Consider the following 20,341-nt stretch of genomic DNA (forward strand, 5'->3'; position numbering starts at 1 on the left):
CTACAACGATTCATGGTGGGACTGTTAGTGTTCAACAGCAACTGACAAACCTTCAACACCAAATTTCTGCACTTGGAGCAGCTGTTAGATCTTCGGCCAATCCTTCAACAGATTTTCTACCAGATACATACCCGGGGGTTCCGTTATGTTTAGAAACTCCGGTAACTACTTACCCTACTTTACCTTTCACAAACATTATGTCTGGGTCTGTAGGCAATTCTGCAGGAATTTCCATTGGCAAAAAACTTAATGGACAGAATTATTTTTCTTGGTCACAATCTGTGAGGATGGTTCTCGAGGGGCAGCACAAGTTCGGGTATTTAACAGGAGAAATGCCTAGACCAAACCTCGGGTATCCTCAGGAACGGATATGGAATGGGGAGGATTCTCTCCTTCGCTCAATTTTAATAAATAGTATGGAGCCTCAGATCGGTAAGCCTCTTCTTTACTCAGCTTCTGCTCGAGATATCTGGGAAGCTGTCCAGAAACTTTACTCGAAGAGGCAGAATGCTTCACATCTTTATACCTTGAGAAAATAGGTGCATGAGTGCAAGTAAGGGACACTCGACGTAACATCCTATTTCAATAAATTATCACTGTTGTGGCAGGAGATGGATCTATATCGGGAAATAGTTTGGAATTGCCCAGTTGACGGGGTTCAATATTTGAAGATTGAGGAGGCTGACCGTGTTTATGATTTTCTGGCTGGCTTAAACTCGAAGTTTGATGGTGTTCGGAGCCGAATTTTGGGACAAAGACCAATCCGTCCCTGATGGAAGTTTGCTCCGAGGTCAGATTGGAAGAAGATCGAACCAGTGCTATGAATGGTACAACGCCTAATACCCTGGACTCTGCTGGGTTTGGAGTCAAGTCATCGGGTTCAGAAAATGACAAACAGAATGGAAAGAACCCTTAAATTTGTGAGCATTGGAAGAAACCATGGCATACGAAAGATCAATGCTGGAAATTACATGGCCGACCTCCAAATAGTAAGCGGCGTCCTCCGAACGACAAATCTAAGTCCCGTCGCGCCTTCGTTAGTGAAGCTATTGATGGTGCCCCTCCAGGGACGAGCCAGTGGATCCAGGTACGGTCGGAATCGGCAATATTGCACAATCAGGTACTCCCCATTCCTTTAGTTTCTTTGCCGAGGGAGATGAATCCTAGATCCTTGATTATGGAGCAACGGACTATCTAACTGGATCATCTGACCAATTCCTCTCCTATTATCCAAGTGTTGGAAATGAGAGAATAAGAATTGCAGATGGGTCATTTGTCCCCGTTGCAGGAAAGGGCCCCTTATCCCCACTCCAAGGACTGATTTTGCATAATGTCTTACATGTGCCAAAAATATCCTATAATTTGCTATCAATCAGTAAGTTAACCAGAGATTTGAACTGCAAAGTTGTGTTCTCACCAGATAATGTTTTGTTTTAGGACCTGAGCTCGGGGAAGATGATTGGCATTGCCTGGCACAATAGGGGGCTCTATTTTTTTTTTCCGATGATGCTTCGTTTAGGAGTTTATCTAGCACTTGTTTACTGTCTTCTCTTACTATTTCTGAAACTGATTTTTTATTATGGCATTTTCGTCTTGGACATCCAAATTTTCATTATATGAAATATCTATTTCCCCATTTATTTCGTAATGTGAATGTGTCATCTTTGTCGTGTGATGTTTGTATCCGTGCTAAGCAGCCTAGGGCGTCTTTTACCTCACAACCCTACCAACCTTCCCGGCCCTTCCACCTGATACATAGTGATGTTTGGGGCCCTTCGAATGTCACAACGGTATCAGGTAAACGGTGGTTCGTTACCTTCATCGATGATCACATTCGTCTTACATGGGTGTTTCTTCTTACAGACAAGTCTGAAGTGACGACGGTCTTTCAACAATTTTATACTACCGTTGAAACCCAGTTCAATACCAAAATCGCCATTCTTCGAAGTGACAATGGGTGTGAATTTGTTAATCAGACCCTTCGTGAGTTCTTAAACTCGAACAGAATTGTCCACCAAAATTCCTGTGCCTATACACCTCAGTAGAATGGGGTGGCCGAACGGAAAAATCGCCACCTCATTGAAGTCGCCCGATCCCTCATGATACCTGCATCCTTACCCTCGTATCTATAGGGGGATGTTGTTCTTATTGCAGCTCATCTCATAAATTGGATGCCCTCCTGTGTGCTCAAATTCCAAACCCCCTTAGAACATTTTAAAGAATCCATCTCGTCCACTCGCCTTTTCCCTGATGTTCCTCTTAGAGTTTTTGGGTGCACCGTGTTCGTCCATAATCATGGTCCTCACCAAAGTAAATTTGCTCCTAGGGCCCAAAAATGCATCTTTGTTGGTTATCCGCTCCATCAACGGGGCTACAAGTGCTTTCAGCCTTCCTCTCGAAAGTATTTTGTCACCATGGATGTCGCATTTCTGGAGGACAAGCCATTCTTTCCCGTTAGTCCTCTTCAGGGGGAGACTTTGAGTGAAGAGACTAACACTTCCACCTACTCTGTTCCCTTAGACTTGTTTCCCGAACCTATCCCTAAAACAGAAACAAATGAACCTATCCTTCCTACAAAACAAGTGCCTTGGATAACCTACTATCGGAAGCATCTTCGAAAGGAAATGGTTCCTGAAATTGTTTCCTCTGTTGCTCTGCTGGAAGGTGTTCAAGAGTCAGAACCGGAACCGGCTCAAGTTCAAGGTACCCCTAGCCATAATGACAATGAGTATGTTGAAGGTGATATAGGGGACTCAGGTGAAGTCAGAGATGATGACAGTGAAGTCAGGGATGATGGTAATAATGAAGCGCCCGGTGGTGCTCAGGGAACTGAAAATGAACAACAGTTGGATATAGATCAACAGGTTGACAAGACTAATGAGATTGAGGTTGATGCTACCTTGGATTTGCCGATAGCTCTGCGAAAAGGTACTAGGTCGTGCACCAAACACTCTATGACAAGCTTCTTGTCTTATAGTAACTTGTCTACGAGGTTTAGAGCTTTCACCACCAGCCTGGATAATGTGATAATTCCGGACAATGTGCACAAGACTCTGAAAATTCCTGAATGGCGAGGTGCAATTATGGAGGAGATGCGGGCCCTTGAGACTAACAAAACATGGAATCTGGTTAGTCTTCCGAGAGGGCACAAAACCGTAGGGTGCAAGTGGGTGTTTACTGTCAAATACAAGTCAGATGGAACTCTCGACAGATATAAGGCCAGATTGGTTGCAAAAGGATTCATTCAGACGTATGGAGTGGATTACTCAGAAACCTTCTCACCTGTGGCAAACTTAACACTATTCGTGTCCTCCTTTTTGTGGCTGTTAATCAAGACTGGCCTCTCCATCAGTTGGACGTGAAAAATGCGTTCCTGAATAGTGAACTGGGAGAAGAGGTTTATATGAACCCACCTCCAGGTTTTGATGCCCAGTTTGGCAATCAGGTGTGCAAATTAAAAAAATCCTTGTATGAACTGAAGCAGTCCCCTAGAGCTTGATTCGATCGATTCACCACCTTTGTTAAATATCAGGGGTTTGTTCAAGGGCATTTAGATCACACCTTATTCACTAAAAAGTCAGCACCAGGAAATGTAGCAGTATTGAATGTCTATGTTGATGATATTATACTATCAGGAGATGATTTAGCAGAAATTGACAGGTTGAAACAACGAATGGCAGATGAGTTTGAGATAAAAGATCTCGGTACCTTGCGATATTTTCTAGGAATGGAGGTAGCAAGATCAGTAGAAGGGATCTCAGTGTCTCAGAGGAAATACACACTCGATTTGTTGAAAGAAACTGGAATGACAGGGTGTAAACCTGCAGATACACCTGTAGAAGCCAACCTCAATATGATAGAGTCAGCAGATGATGTTCCTGTAAACAAAGAAAGATATCAACGGCTTGTGGGGAAACTGATATATCTGTCACATACCAGACTTGATATATCATATGCAGTTAGCTTGGTCAGTCAGTTCATGCAGGCTCCATGTGAAAGACACATGGAGGCAGTCACACGGATCCTGAGGTATCTGAAGTCTTCTCCTGGAAAGGGCTTGGTTTTCAGAAGGCATGATAGAAGGTGTATCAAGGCCTACACAGATTCTGACTGGGCCGGTTCTGTTACAGATAGGAAATCTACCTCAGGATGCTGTACCTTTGTGTGGGGAAACTTAGTTACTTGGAGAAGTAAGAAGCAAGGCGTCGTGGCTAGAAGAAGTGTTGAAGCCGAATATAGGGCTATGAGCTTGGGTATATGCGAAGAGATTTGGTTGAAGAAGGTTTTGGTAGATCTACATCAAGAAAGTCATGACCCGATGAGACTTTACTGCGATAACAAGACTGCCATTAATATTGCAACAATTCGGTTCAACATGACAGAACCAAATACGTTGAGATTGACTGAGACTTTATCAAAGAAAAACTGGATAACAGTAGCATTTGCATTCCTTATGTTCCGTCCAGCTAACAAGTTGCAGATGTTCTCACCAAAGGGTTACCCAGATAAACTTTTGACACATGTGTTAGCAAGTTGGGTCTCATTGACATCTACACCCCAACTTAAGGGGGAGTGTTGAAATTATATTTTAGCCCTAAGGGCGTTTTTGTCTTTTATCAGTCTAGGGTTTCTCATTGTTTGGTTATTTATACATGTTCTTGTATTGTGTACTGTGTATCTGAATTAAAAATAAAAATTCTTATCGTGGTTTTTTCTCCCTGATCTAGGATTTTCCACGTAACTTTGATGTTTTTTCTTTTTCCCCTAACTTTTCAAGAGTAGTTTATATACTATGCCTTTCCTTTGGGTAATACACACACACTTGCGTCTGTCATTTCTCATGTAATTCTTTATGCAGTCATTTTGTCACCAGTATAGTATTTTGCACTTCACACATAGATTATAATACATACCTGTATTCTATTGAGCTGAGGGTTTGTTACTGTTGTTGTTGTTGTTGTTTGTTTCCTCCCTTCTTTCTAGCCTTTTCTCTTGTTGCACAATTGTTCTTATTCGACTGCTGTTCTGGATTAGATGGAAAACAAAAATCTAAAAAGGAAGATAGTTGAGCTGGATGGAAAGGCGAACACACTTCATCAAACACGAACTAGCCAACAGGAAAATCGTCATGCATTTCTAACCAAGGTAGGTTCCCAAATCACCTGAATTATTTTACTATATGACAAGCCCTTGCTGAGAATCTGATTTTAATCAATGGGGTGCAGAATGATGAGTTAACCAAGAGGTTGGCTAACTCAAAAATGCTTCTCTCCCGCGTGAATGATGAAATGGCTCGTTACCGTATTCCTAGTGGCAGTTCTTCACATCACCGAAGTGGAGGCTCTGGAAACGAGATATCTCACGAGTGATTCATTTGCAGTATAAAGGTACCATTAACGCAATGAAACCTACATTTAAATTAGAAATCTAGTCCTTAAAAATGGAAAATGTATATTCTTTGTCGAATACATCTATTAACTTTAAAAATGTAAATTTGATTCTAAACTCTAATCAATATTCTGACACCTTCAATATTCTGTAAAATTTGCAAATCTACTACACATAAAATTGGTTGTCTGTTAAGATCCCATTTACATTTACATTATTTACGATTCTAATCCTAGAGTTCAGAAGGCACGCTATATAAACTCCCGAACTATAATAGCACCTCTGGATATGTAATATGATATTTTCTCTCTAATAATAATCTGCTCTAACTATGTGTGAATCTTTATGTTGATTTCTCTATTGCTTACATTTTCTCACTTTCTTTGTTTGTCGATTTTATAACAGTTAACAAGATCACTAAAACGAGAGACTGAGGGCTTGTTTGGTTGGTACATATATAGTCAGTAATAAGGATGGTACCACGTTGTAAATGGTAGCTCGAAGTTCCACGTCCTGTTTGCAAGTTTGGCCCAACAAAGCTTGAAATATCAACTGAAATAGCAAAGCCTGCTGCTGCAGATTTCAAGCCAGGCTGACATTTTAGGAGTTATTTGAGTGTCATTTAACTTTCTGGCCATCGAGTTGGTGTGATGTAAATAAACAACTTATTTGAATTTCAGTTCAGTTATTCGTTGAACTTTTTCATTGGTGGCTCTAAAAGTTTGGTTACAGTCCCCTAGTTATAGGAAAAGTTGGGTCTGGTATTCCATTTGAATTCTATTTTTTTTTGTATTTTTTTGTTTTTTTTAATTCAGAAAAATCGAGCTTGTCTTCTAGATTGGTAGCACAATCATATGTTGGTTGAGTTATACTCATTTTGTATTCTAATTTTAAATTGATTCAACAAATATTATTATTTTTTAATTTTTTTAAATTATGTGACTTAAGTTTATATAAGTAATCTTTTTATGTTATATTCAAATTTTTAATTTGAAATTTTAAAATAAAGGAAGAGGAATTTTCAAAAATAGAAAAATGAGGAAAACTATTTACAAGAAAAATAACTAAATTTAATCTTATTTGATAGACGTTGATAGATGGTCTATTAATGTTCAGTGATAGAAACTAATAGAAGTCTACCATTGATAGATAGATGTTAATAGAAGTCTACCATTGATAGATAGATGTTAATAGAAGTCTATTAGTGTTTTTTTTATAGTTTGATATTTTTTTTATTTATGAAAATTTATCATAAAGAAATTAACTTTTTAAATAAATAACGGAATTAACTCTAACGAAGTGTATTTCATATTGTATTGTAAATTATATGATACAGTTAAATACTTGTACACCACTCTTATCATAAAATAGGTTTCATAAATTAGAGCCAATTCAACAAAATATTTAATTATAGGTACAAATATCTTTATAATTCTTTTTTTCTTTCTAAAGATCTTTATGATTTCTATTCTATATATATATAAGCAATTTTATAGACGTAATAAAAATTAAACTCCAAATAATAAAAATTGAACTCTCAATCTTATATAATTATTAAATTTATTAAATTTGAGTATACAATTTTATCACTTTGGATCTTTCCGATGTTTCAAACGAAGAGAGTTGAATATTTAATAATTATAACTACTTTTTTGGGTGGTTTTTGCAATTTGACAAAAAGAAAAAGAAAAAGAGCCTGGACTATTACCAGTCTCTATCTCTCAAGTCTCTGCGAGGCCACTGAAGAAATGATGCACATTATTTGCAAAGCGCGCGCGTGCCAGGTAAATTCAGAGAAAGGGGGACGAGGTGCTGGTGGCTTACGGTGACTGCCGAGTGAAGAACTACTGTTCGTGAACATGCAGATGCGAGATTGAACAATTTACCGAATTACATCAAATGTATATTTTGATTGAAGAATGGAAATCATTCAGACTTGCCACTGAAAGTTGGGTTTGATCCGTTTTCTTCTACAATTTGAAATCTCGGTTGGACGGTTCGTAGAGTTTGTAAGTAATCAATGAACGATCAAATCTCCCCTCGAGTTTAATGGAGTAAAAGTAGTTTCAATCCGGTAAATGGAAGAGCAGACGAGGTTTTGCTATGAGTGTCTTAAAAGTCGAATCAAATTCGACTTTTCCGATCGGTTAATAGTCTCTTATGCCTTATCGGACTCCGCTTTACCCTTCACCTCCACCGCCGTTGTTCAGGTATTCCACCTGTTGGTGGCGCTTAATCGTAATACGAATGCGTTTAAGTGAGTGAATTTGAAACGTTCTTTTGTTATTTGATTCTTTTTTCGCGCAGGTGTCAAATGGAGAAACTTCAGGTTCTCAATTTGTGGTCGTATATCTGCCTGGCCACGATCACAATTGCCTAACCAACTATGTGTATGGCCATCTTTTTCTTTATTTATGTTAGATTTTAGCATTTATTGAAATTCTAAAAGTTATTGTTCGTTAGTGTCATAAACTCGAGAATCAGTTTGGACGAGCTGCTTGATTGTATCAGATGAATTATGGTTTTCTCCGTAGTAGTGTATTTAATTTTTCTCCAGGGAGACTTTAACATCACCCCACAACCCAATGCAGGAATGAGTATTTGCTGGACAATTTTAACGGTCTTCGCGATGAAAGTATTCACACCATGTCTCAAGTTACTGGAGATCAAGTTGAAATTCAAGAGGATAGTACTCATGCAGCTTCTTTGCATTCGCCACAAATTGATAAGAAATCACCCACTGACAGTCCTAATTATAACCACTCCAATAGGCTCTCTTGTTCAAGGATAATCAGTTCGTTGGCCCCCATTGCTCGTGTTAGCATTTCATCCCCCTCTACTTTTGAGGAAATTGCTTCCAGCCTTTTGTCTGATTCTTTGGAAGATCATGTATTGAACTCACTCTGTCTCTTAATTGAAGGAAGAGCGTCAGGAAGAGACTCCGTGAATTTCCTTAGCTTACTTGGAATTCCGTCTTTTCAAGAGAATGTCTTCCAGAATTGCTTGAGGCATCCCAATGTCGTGCCTGTTCTTTCATTGCTAAGGACTTCTGGTCATACTAGTGCAATATTGCCTACAACTCCATACACATTAGAGAACATTCTCCATTATAGCCCAGATGCCTTAAAGTCCGAGTGGCATATAAGGTTTCTACTATACCAGCTACTAACCGCCCTAGCCTTTATGCACGGCTTAGGGATCTTCCATGGCAATATACGCCCATCTAGTGTAATGTTGAACGAGATGTGCTGGTCTTGGCTGCACATTTGTGATATGCCTGGGTTAGTGTGTGATTTAAATAGAAAAGAAAATAATTGTTCGAGGGCTACATCGGGACAGATAAACTGTTGCGCAAAGGATTGTTCTTCTAAAGCTCTTTATGCCAATTCTAGGCTTTCATCCTCTATAGACTGGCCTTCTAATTTCATTCGTTGGTGGAGGGGTGAGTTGAGTAATTTTGAATATTTACTTGCCTTAAATAGATTGGCTGGGAGAAGGTGGGATGACCACAAATTTCACACAATAATGCCATGGGTAATTGATTTTAGCACAAAGCCAGATGGGAGTTCTGATGTTGGATGGCGAGACTTGAGCAAAAGCAAATGGCGGTTGGCAAAAGGCGATGAACAGTTGGACTTCACCTACACTGCCTCTGAAATCCCACATCATGTATCAGATGAGTGTCTCTCTGAGCTGGCCGTTTGCAGCTACAAAGCCAGAAGGTTACCTTTAAACATTTTACGTATGGCCGTCCGTTCAGTTTATGAACCCAATGAATATCCTTCTAACATGCAGAGACTTTATCAGTGGACCCCCGATGAATGCATTCCTGAATTTTACTGTGATTCTCAAATATTTTATTCAATGCACGATGGTATGGCTGATTTGGCTGTACCTCCGTGGGCAGGTAGTCCTGAGGAGTTCATTAAATTGCACCGTGATGCTTTAGAAAGTGATCGGGTCTCAGCAAAACTCCATGAGTGGATTGACATCATGTTTGGATATAAAATGTCAGGTGAAGCAGCTATTGCTGCCAAGAATGTTATGTTGCCTTTATCTGAACCCACAGTTCCAAGGCCTATGGGACGTCGTCAGCTCTTTAGTCAACCACACCCAAAACGACAAGTTCCGACCATGAGATCGTGTCAAAGCCCTGTAATATCAGTTGTGAATCAGGGGCATGTAAGTGAAGTGGAAGATAAAAATACTATTATGTCTGAAATATTCTACTTAGAAGAATTAGAAGCAGCATCATCATTCCTTGAAGAGGGCAGACATTTAAGTCCTCTTTATGGCGACTTTGCTAAGAAGTCGGAAGATATTCCCTCCAAAGAATTTTCATCGGCAAAGAGCTTCAATAAATGTTTAAGCAATACTTCTGATATATTTGTGCAGCATGAGCTGCGAACCAATATTACACTGAACTATCTTCTTGAGCATGTTGAAGTGGAGAGTAAAGATTCAATTGGATATCAAGAATTGTTATCATGGAGAGAAAAAATATTTCAATTGCAATTTTCTGATGGTGCTGCGAATGATATCTTTTCTATTGGTTGTATTTTAGCAGAACTTCATTTGAGGAGGCCACTTTTTCATTCTACCTCATTAGCTATGTACTTGGAAAGTGGTATCTTGCCTGGCTTTATGCAAGAACTTCCTCCTGACATCAAAATTCTTGTTGAAGCATGCATCCAGAAGGACTTGACAAGGTGGTAAATCTGAAGTTTTATACCTTGATAATGTTAGTTGTAAATAGTAATTACAATCGTTCAAATATATTGTCTGGTGTCTTCCCATTTTGTTTCTGCCATGGTCTTATATACTGCCCTGGTTGTATATTGATGAGTTCATATCCTATGGACTCTGGCTGACTAACTCTTCCTATTTTATCAAAACATTGTTAGGAGGCCGTCGGCCAAAAATATATTGGAATCCCCTTATTTTCCTGCTTCAATCAAGTCATGCTACTTGTTTCTAGCTCCACTTCAGCTTCTTGCAAAAGATGCTACCCGACTTCGTTATGCTGCCAATTTTGCAAAGCAAGGGGCTCTCAAGGCAATGGGAGATTTTTCTGCTGAAATGTGCGCTCCTTATTGCATGCCTCTTATATTGACTCCTCAGACAGATGCTGAAGTTGAATGGGCTTATGTACTACTAAAAGAGTTTTTGAAGTGTCTGATGCCTAAGGCTGTGAAGACTTTGGTCATACCTGTTATCCAAAAAATTTTACAGGCTAGTCATTAATTCTTTTTGTCAATTTCACTGTATCAATAAATTTTATAGATCCCTTATCAAGTAAGTAAACAAAATTTTCTGTATCTCTTTAATTATTGACATTTTAATTTCAGGTTACTGGTTATTCGCATCTGAAGGTTTCCCTTCTCCAAGACTCATTTGTAAGAGAGATATGGAATTGGCTTGGTAAACAAGTGTATATGGAAACAATTCATCCTTTGGTCATATCTAACCTATCTGTTGCTCCACATAAGAGCTCAGCTGCTGCTGCATCTGTGCTTCTTATTGGCTCTTGTGAAGAACTTGGCATGCCTGTTACCATTAATCAGGTTTAACTTATATTTAAGTCTTTGGATTTGATGACGTATAGAATTGTATTTAATATCCATATGTGCTCATCTGATTTTGTCTATTGGCCCTGCATGCATGCTTCTTAGTGCAGTCATAACTTGCTTACTCTTGTTTCAGACAATCCTGCCTTTAATCAACTGCTTTGGGAAAGGAATCTGTGCAGATGGCATTGATGCGCTGGTTAGAATTGGTATTCTTTTTGTTGGGTCGTTGGTATGACCTCTTTTTGAAAGAAGACGTGTTCTATTAAGTCACTTTACTTTCTATTGTTTAGGTGGTCTTTTTGGTGAAACATTCATCGTCAAGCAGATGCTACCATTACTCAAGAATGTTGTTAGATGCTGCATTAAATTTTCTTCTCTGTCCAAGCCTGAACCCATGCAAAGTTGGAGTAGTTTAGCTCTTATTGATTGTTTCACCACATTAGATGGTCTTGTTGCCTACTTACCCAGTGAAGTGGTATTAAAGGAGCTTATTGAGGTAAGATTTTCTAACACACTCAGGCGAAGTTGTGTAATGAATTGATATTTCTGAACTTATGGTGCATACCTGTGGTTATGTAGGGTCAGAAATGTTTGCATGTCATGGTGCTTATTCAGAAGAATTTGGATGTCTCAGTGCTTCAGGTGTTCTAAAACTCTTACTACACGCATGCATGGGTTAATATATTTCTGCTTTCATATTCGTGTATTTGATCATGTAAAAAGCTCATTGACAAGTTCATTACAATGTTGTAATGCTACGACCTTACTTGAACATGATTTGTTCTATAGGTTGTACAACTGTGTCCTTGAGTTCTAAAGAGACAATGTTGTAATGCTAAATAAATGTTTGTTTATTGGTCAAGGTTCTTCTCTAGTATAATATTTATTAGGTTTCCCCCAAAATTTTGTGTGTTCTCTCATCTCCATTTAGTTTGAAACTGGAATACTTTTAGAAGACTGGACAACACTAGATTGAGGGCTTTTCAGCTCTTTGTTCTGAAAAGTGGTATCTTTCAACTCAAACTGGGGACATGTCTGACAAAGATGCTAGATGCCACCAGCCAATAGGATTCACCTTCGCATCTTTAATTTAATTTATAATTCCAGTGCATTATTTTCATCTCTTATCTGTGTTTAATGTTTAATGGTGTTTCTTTGGATAATACATTAATTTTTTCCCTATATTATATCTGAACTACTTGTTTTCCCCTTGCCATTTATTTGCCAGCTAGTTAATTTTCGATGATTTGGAATGTAATCTGCTATCTGTTGACCAGGTTGCCGCTAGTTCTCTAATGACAATTTGTCAGCTAATTGGATCAGATATGACTGCATTGCATCTAATACCCCAACTTAGAGAGGTATTCGATGAGCTTGCTTTTTCGCAGGAAGCTGCTTATCGATCTACTTCTCTTGGCAAAAACATGAAATCTTCCAAATCAAGCATTGATGGAGATGTCCTCAATGAAGGCCGCATGGACCTTGTGTTAGCACTATCTTCATCCTTCTAAAACAATAAATTTGTTTTGCTCTCTCACATCTTATCTTTACTTCTTAATTGCAGACTGATTTTGTATCCTACATTTGCATCTATTCTTGGGATAGAAAAGCTCCGACAGTGTTGTACGACATGGTTGCTTCTTGAGCAATATCTTCTTCGGTACCATAACTGGAAGGTAGGAGTAGCTTTCGAGGGTGGTCTTGGATTATGCTTCTGCCAATTCATCTAAAATTAACCTGTATTTAATTTGTTTATGCACATCTCTGAAGATATCTTCATTCAGTGGGAATGTACAGGGACGTCATCTCGATGCAGTTCAGAAAAATCAATCAGTAAAAGGAATGAATTCAGTAAGGGTTCAACTAGTGAATACAGTCCTGCCAAACTTTTACTTAATGGTGTAGGGTGGTCAATCCCTCAATCACAAAGGGCTCAAGGTGCCAAAAACTTGATGCCTCTAAGACATGCTGTTCATCAAGGTTCCATGCAAATGCATGCATCAACTTCACCTTCTATAAAGGTTGAACCCTGGTTTTGGTTCCCCAGTATAGCATCTAGCTGGGATGGACCTGATTTTCTTGGCCGCGCGGTGGGTTTGAAAGATGAACATCCATGGAAGATTAAAGCATCTGTTATTTACTCTGTTCGTGCGCATCAGGGGGCAGTAAGATCTTTGGCCATTTGTCCAGATGAATTTAATGTTTTCACTGCTGGAATAGGATCTGGGTTCAAAGGAATGGTTCAGAGGTGGGAACTGTCTACAGTTAACTGTGTTTCAGGTTATTATGGTCATGAAGAGGTTTTCTTCTTTCTTTTTCTTTCCTTCCTTTTGCGATCATAATGGATCCTTATTTTTCTTGATTCATTCATAACATGACTTTTTATCTCTGATCCCCTTGGAAACATTAAAAAATTAATTGACAGTTATGTTAAAATTCCCGTCATTATTATTATTAATCAAGGAGGTTGTGATAATTTTTATTTCTGTTCTGAAATTTTTAGGTTGTCAATGACATTTGTGTTTTGTCGCCTACTGGAAGAATAGCTTCTTGTGATGGAACTATACATGTCTGGAATAGCCGATCAGGAAAGCTTATATCAGTGTTTGCAGAGTCATCGTTGGATTCTGCACATCTTGCAAGCCCTTTGTCTTCCGTCTTGAAGACAAACGCTGACCATGTCAACTCGATAAGTTCCAGTTCATTGTCAAGTGGAATACTGACTAGTGCATTTGATGGAAGCTTGTATACATATATGCATCATATAGAATTTGCTGAAAAGCTTGTAGTGGGCACTGGGAATGGTTCTCTTAGGTGAAAACATACTTTGGGTTTCACATTCATTTTAAAGCTCATTTGTTTGATACTTTGATAATAAAATAAACTCACGCAGATTATCCTATGGATGATTATGGATTATTATATTTCCACAGATTTATTGATGTTGCTCAAGGTCAAAAGCTTCATCTGTGGAGAGGAGATGGCGTTGAGTCTGGTTTTCCTTCTCTAGTCTCCTCCATAGGCTCTTGTGCGTTTGACAAAATGGTTGCAGATGGTGCTTCGGCTATGCCTTCCTGGATTGCAGCTGGACTAAGTTCAGGGTATTGTCGACTATTTGATGTGAGGAGTGGAAATGTTACTGCCACTTGGCGGGCACATGATGGTTATGTGACCAAGGTAATTTTGACATGCTTAAGAAAAATAGCTGTATGATGATCTTGAGTTTGATTTGCTTTTATGCTTTACAGTTGGCTGCACCAGAAGAACATATGCTTGTTTCAAGCTCTCTTGACAGGACTTTACGAATTTGGGATCTGAGAAGGTTCGTGTAAATTCTCATGCACGCTATTTTTGCTTGCACTAAGATGAGTGGTTAATAGAAGCTGTCATTATTATTATTATTTTTAGTTCAACAAATGTGGGGATGGGCATCGAACCATCAACCTTTGAGATGGTAATTTGTACTTTTATCCACAAAGCTATACTTGGATTGGCATTAAGTAGTTAATAGAAGCTTTTATTATATCACTTTACTTTGTTTCTGACAGTGTTCATCTGTTTTTCTATCAAGGAAGTTGTTCTGGCAAAGGGGTGTTTAGCAAGTTAAGAAAATAAGTTGCAGGCAGCAAAGAAAGGGCGCTTGTAGTTTCAATTTTCTCCAACAATAGTATAATTGTATTAGTTTTGGGGACTTTGGATTGCCAATATATCAGGAAAAGGAACCATATTTTAGACCCAATTACTATTGTAGATAAACTAGATGGAGCTTGTTATTGTGTAATTCTCAACCGACTTTTATCTGCTCTCCTACTATCCGGACTTGTTAATATTTCATATATTTCGTGGATGACACCCTCTCATATTTCTTTTGTAGGCTTTCCCCATCAAAGCCAATCATTTTTAGAGGTCACAATGATGGTGTATCTAGCTTCTCGATGTGGGGCCAAGATATCATCTCAATTTCCAGAAACAAGATTGGACTTTCGTCTTTGACAAAATCTGCTGATGAAGTAAGTAGTGAGCACTTCTTAATATGGTCCCGTCTGTCGTCACGTACTTTATACAACAAGAGTTTCCTTTCAGTTGAATCAGTTCAGGTGCACTATAGTATAAAGTTGGTTGTAGATTTAGATTGGGGCTAATAATATTGCAGAATTTCTATGAAACGCTTTATCCCCAATACATCATGTGTTAGTTTGGCGGAAGAAATACGATGTCATGTTCTATAGGTTGTACAACGTCCTTGAGTTCTAAGTTTGGCATAAGAAAGTAGGATGTCCTTTGGTATTCAGCCGTGTCGTTGATCATAAACTCTCTCGAGTTCTCTTTGATAACCATTTGGTTTTTCGTTTTTAAAAATTAAGCCTATTTTCTCTTCATTTCTTATAATGATCTTCATCTTTCTTGATTATAGGAGTTGAATTCTTAGCCAAGTTCTAAAATTAAAAACAAGTGGGAAATTTTCACCGACAGAAAAAATGTCAAACTATTTACAGAAATAACAAAAAAAAAAAGCACTTATAGACGCTAATAGACTTCTATCATTCTCTATCAAAGAAAATAAAAAATTTCTATTTTGTGTAAATAGTTTCCCGTACTTTCTATTTTCCGAAGATCTCCCTTTTTAAAAAACTATTTTTTTCGTTTTCAAAACTTGGCTTGGTCTTTAAAAACATTGGTAGAAAGTAGATAATAAAGTAAGAAAATTTAGAGGTGAAAAAGGTGTTTATAAACTTAATTTTCAAAAACTAAAAATTAAATAGTTACTAAATGGGACCTTAGTTTTTAGATTTACTTTTTGTGAATTTAAAATTCTATTGGTTCAGTTACCATTGTGTGATGAGTCATATATGGTCCATGTTAAATCTAAGTTAAAAGTGGATCCAATGTGTGCAGGATGGGCAATATCGAATTATACCTCAAAATCTCTCGAGCATGGACCAGGGAACAAGAAATTTATCAGTATTGTCTAGTATAAGTATTCTTCGTTATTCAAGATTGTTCGTTGTTGGAACAGAAGATGGTTACATGAAAATTTGTAGTTAGACACTTTATGGTGGGAGGAAGGGGAAATCATTTCTTTTTCATTTTGTTTAATTTATTTATTATTTATTTAATTTTTTTTTTTTTTTTTGAAAAGAGAGAAAAAAATGGTGTAGGGAGAGAAACCCGAGAAGGTGTTAAACCTAACCACCTCTCAAACTCAAGTTTCTTCACTCTACTTTCATTTATTGTTTGCGGTACGGTTTTAAAAATAACATATAGAGGTGTTTAATAAATGAGTATAAGTTATTGGGTTGGGTGGATATTTATTATCCATATTTGTTAAGTCCATAAAGAAAACCTATGGATTATTAAAATTCATTTTTTACCCAATCAAAACTTCCCTTTTTATCCTCTCAAAACTAATCTTAAATATCAATATATTTTCATTTCTTTCTCTCTTCCTCCATCTTTGCCGTTTGGATTCAGATCTGATTTTTTTTTTAATCGTCAAACCTTTGGATTCTATTTTCATTTCTTTCTCTCTTCCCTCGTCTTTGCCAGATCTGATTTTTTTTTTGTCAAACATTTGGATTCTATTTTCATTTCTTTCTCTCTTCCCTCATCTTTGCCGTTTGGATCCAGATCTGATTTTTTTTTTTTTTTTTTTTTTTTTTTTTTTTATCGTCAAACCTTTGGATTTGTCCGGATTGTCAAACCTTTGCTTCCTTGCAGTACTAGAACACGCACGAAAGAGGTACTGCTTTCGTCTACTAGGAAGAAACATGTAGACTGACCACACCTCTGTATTTTGTTTATAGTTTTTTTGGATAACAGCAAGTGGACAATGGACTGTCATGTCGAAAAGAATGATAACTTTTGCATACGTCATGACATGTAATTTTTGTGTTTGTATTATGATACGAATATTATAAGTATCGAAAAGAACATATATTTTGTGAATTTTTTTGGAAATGGTCACATGTTCGGTTGGTTCATGTTATTTTTGTGATCTTGTGAAAAATGTTACTGTACTACATCACATTCTCATCATCATAATTAAATGAAAGGTGATTATCTTATGTACAATTTCAATTCCAAATATACTATCTATATTATATAAAAATAAACTGTACAATATATGAAATAATAAAGTTAAGTTAGCAAGATTCAATATATATACATACAATATACCAATTAGTAATTGGGATAATTACCTTCAATATATATATATACATACAATATATAATATATCAATTGAACAGCAATATGAAATATATTTTGTTGGTATGTTTTACCGACTGAAGAGAATTAGAATTATTACAGTTTTTGAAAAGAATATATGAAAAATAATCTATTATGTTCTACAAATTGAGAAAAAAATTGAGATTGTCTAGTTTATGTCATAAATGATTTGAGAAAATACGTATATATTTGAAGATTAATTAACAATAGTAAAGCATAAAACTAAAAAAATAAAAGAATGAAATAAAAAACAAACAAAAAGAAAATAGAACTAATCTCATTCACAAAAAACTGTATCAGATCCCTAACTCAACTCAACTTTGCACAACAAACATAGACAATACAATTTAACTCCACAGATAATTTAACTCTCCAGATAATAATTACCAATTCAACTCAACCTTCTAGTTTTATTACGCATCAAACACATCATAATATACTAGCATTAAAAATAATATTTATGAAAACAAATTTTCAGCGTCAACTAAAAAAAGTACGGTACCTTTATCCTAAAAGGCACAAGAATTTCAAGATGCATGTATCTTCAGCCTTGCATTTCTAAGAATTTTGTAAGGGGGAAAATAAAAAGAAAAGCTCTTGTGGATATGAAAAAAAAAAAGGAAAATAATAGAACTTTTGGTTGAGGAAGATAAAACTTCAGAGTTTAGAGGATTCTTATTCTTTGAACCCAGTTTATTCATAGGCATAATCCTTTACCATGTTATGTTGACTACTGCAGGCATAGAATATTACTTTCATAACGCCAGAAAGTAATACCTTTTCTCATAAACCGTATAAAGAGGATGGTTTGGGATGGATGTTCCTCAGCCGTAACACTCTTATAAACCAAAGTTACAATCTGTTCATTCCCACCGTATAAATCCTTTTGTTATAGTTTTTTGTAATGGCCGATCTCATTGGTGACGACGGTATCACTTACTCTCTCTCTCCCCCTTTTATGCACACGTAATGAAGAATTTAGGCTCGATTACAAAAAATACTCTCGAAACTTTAATATTTGTTTTAAAAGTATATAATTCTTTTAAAAATTGCAATATTATCCATGAGCTTTCACAAAAATTTCGACTATATCTCTAGGATGAAAATTGAGAATTAGAATAGGTGGGGAGTGACTAGGCCTCGATTTTCATTCCAAGCCAACCTACACCATTCTAGCATACTGAATGCGAAAGAATTAGCTTTATACAGCACATGAGGCCAATTCAATTTCAACGTGGTAAAAATTGGGGGGGAACACCATTACACATAGTAATTTTAACAATTTCTGTGTTAAAAATGCATGCACTTTTCATAGTTCATAAGATACTAAAAGAAATGCAATATCACAGCATAGACTTAGTCGTCATTAGCTTTCTTACCAATGAGAAATAATATGCAGAGATCTCAAGATATGTTTCCGATGTCCCACCTGCTCATTATACTGTCAAGATAGAGTCGTTTTCATTGTTAACAAAGAATAATGTGGATCGGTTTGAATCCGGGGAGTTTGAGGCAGGTGGCTACAAATGGTAAATGCTATTTCTTCAGCCTCTTCATCTTCTTCATAAATTTTGAGGCTTGAGCTGCACTGCATTGTCATAATCATGGAATGTGCTTGCAGGAAGTTGGTACTCCATCCACATGGTAACAAAAGCAAGAATGGGAATAACCACATCTCTCTGTATTTGGCGATTGCAGGAACCGACTCCCTCCAACCGAGTTGGGAAGTATTCGTTGTTTATCGACTCTTTTTGCTTGATCAGAACAACGACAACTACCTCACAGTTGAAGGTAATATCTTTCTACCCCTCGAAGAAATAAGCTGTTGCCTGTATGCAATATGAGTAATAATATCTGTAAAATGAAGATGGCAAGTGGAAGCCGAGGCGGTTTCGAGGATTGAAGAAAGAATGGGGTTTTGATAAATACATTAGCCTAGAAGAATTCAATGAGTCCTCGAATGGGTATCTGGTGGATGATGTTTGTGTGTTTGGAGCTGAGGTCTTTGTTTGCAAAGAACATTTCAAAGGCGGCAAAGGGGAGTGTTTGTCAATGATAAAGAGTCCCATCATTTACAAGCATATTTGGAAAATTGAAAACTTCTCCAAGTTAGATGCTGAGAGCTACGAATCCAAAATCTTCAATGGAGCGGATCAAAAATGGTATCGTCTTCATTTCACAAGTTCTAATCTTTGATTTTGTTTGGTAACTATTTGATTTTTAGTTTTTTGAAAACTAAACCTATAAGCACTCATTCCACTTCTAAATTTCTTGCTTGGTTATCTGCTTTTTACCAATATTTTTAAAAGTTAAAAAAGCCGTTAATGTTTTTAAAATTTGACTAAGAACTCACCGAAAGATGCAAATCGTGGTAAAAAATTAAGAGGAGATAGACCTAATTTTCAAAAACCAAGAATCATAAACGAAATAGTTATTAAATGAGACCTAATTGATCATGTTTGAAGCTGGACTGATACGATGAGTTACACACATTCATTTTGATGTTGCAGGAAAATTCGAGTGTACCCACAGGGACAAGGCAGTGTCAAAGGCAGCCATCTTTCGCTATTTGTGGCACTGGCAGATCCTGCCGCGCTGCATCCTGCTACCAAAATATATGCAGAGGTAACGTTGCGCCTGCAAGATCAGGTTCAGTCAAAGCATCATTCTGGAAAAGGTAAAAATACACAATCACAATGACTCACATGATCATATACAAACTATTCAGTTATATCACAATGACAAGGATTTTTCTTGTTTTGGTGTTGGCAGTTTCGTATTGGTTTAGTGCGTCGAACCCAGAAATTGGAGGGCTTAGATTCATTCTCTTAAGCAACTTCAAGCAACCTAACATGGGTTTTCTGGTGAAGGACATTTGCATTGTTGAGGCAGAGGTCAACGTCATTGGAGTGGCCAATGCATTCTCTTGAACCCCCTCCTGTGCTCTGTTGCAAACCATAAATAACATCATATTATTCTCATCCCTTGTACTTTACGTGTAAATGAAGTACTGGTCATGATCTTAACTTTAAGTAGACGGATTTACGATGGAAGCCAACGTAATTTTATGAAACAACTGTATGCATACAACATGCCATTGAAATTGATATGATTTGTTTATAATCAGAAACTAATTAATTGGAACCATTTCATCG

The 20,341-nt window shown here is 37.1% G+C and overlaps 3 protein-coding genes across 5 annotated transcripts in view; all 3 read left to right on the top strand.

Annotated features, from left to right (window-relative positions):
- LOC120068067 (kinesin-like protein KIN-12C) overlaps positions 1–6,085 on the top strand; it is a 19,162-nt gene extending 13,077 nt beyond the window's left edge. Inside the window, exons 30-32 of the mRNA XM_039019743.1 lie at positions 5,035–5,145; positions 5,226–5,387; positions 5,794–6,085. Of these exons, the coding sequence (XP_038875671.1) occupies positions 5,035–5,145; positions 5,226–5,369 (255 nt within the window). The 3' untranslated portion in view covers positions 5,370–5,387; positions 5,794–6,085. The remainder of the gene's footprint in view (positions 1–5,034; positions 5,146–5,225; positions 5,388–5,793) is intronic.
- A 975-nt stretch (positions 6,086–7,060) lies between these two features.
- On the top strand, positions 7,061–16,334 carry LOC120092545 (protein GFS12). 3 transcript variants are annotated; one of them, XM_039050662.1, is made up of 16 exons: positions 7,063–7,598; positions 7,696–7,778; positions 7,980–10,097; positions 10,293–10,620; positions 10,737–10,952; positions 11,092–11,164; positions 11,249–11,454; positions 11,538–11,600; positions 12,236–12,444; positions 12,523–12,634; positions 12,743–13,258; positions 13,462–13,772; positions 13,892–14,135; positions 14,207–14,280; positions 14,833–14,968; positions 15,855–16,334. In XM_039050662.1, exons 1-16 carry the CDS (start codon positions 7,467–7,469, stop codon positions 16,002–16,004), a joined length of 4,971 nt encoding a protein of 1,656 aa, XP_038906590.1. In that variant the 5' UTR covers positions 7,063–7,466; the 3' UTR covers positions 16,005–16,334. The 3 variants fall into 3 exon arrangements, with proteins under 3 accessions (XP_038906592.1, XP_038906591.1, XP_038906590.1); XM_039050664.1 differs by lacking the exons at positions 13,892–14,135; positions 14,207–14,280; positions 14,833–14,968; positions 15,855–16,334 and having other exon boundaries at positions 7,061–7,598; positions 12,743–13,206; positions 13,462–13,648; XM_039050663.1 differs by lacking the exons at positions 13,892–14,135; positions 14,207–14,280; positions 14,833–14,968; positions 15,855–16,334 and having other exon boundaries at positions 7,061–7,598; positions 12,743–13,238; positions 13,462–13,604.
- Positions 16,335–17,964: 1,630 nt separating this feature from the next.
- Positions 17,965–20,333, top strand: LOC120068190. Its single transcript, XM_039019898.1, has 6 exons — positions 17,965–18,115; positions 18,586–18,715; positions 18,808–18,977; positions 19,054–19,348; positions 19,697–19,863; positions 19,959–20,333. The coding sequence occupies exons 1-6, from the start codon at positions 18,091–18,093 to the stop codon at positions 20,114–20,116; spliced, it is 945 nt and encodes a 314-aa protein (XP_038875826.1). The 5' UTR covers positions 17,965–18,090; the 3' UTR covers positions 20,117–20,333.
- The last annotated feature ends 8 nt before the right edge of the window (positions 20,334–20,341 follow it).

Source organism: Benincasa hispida, chromosome 12, assembly GCF_009727055.1.
Source record: "Benincasa hispida cultivar B227 chromosome 12, ASM972705v1, whole genome shotgun sequence".
Lineage (NCBI taxonomy): Eukaryota > Viridiplantae > Streptophyta > Magnoliopsida > Cucurbitales > Cucurbitaceae > Benincasa > Benincasa hispida.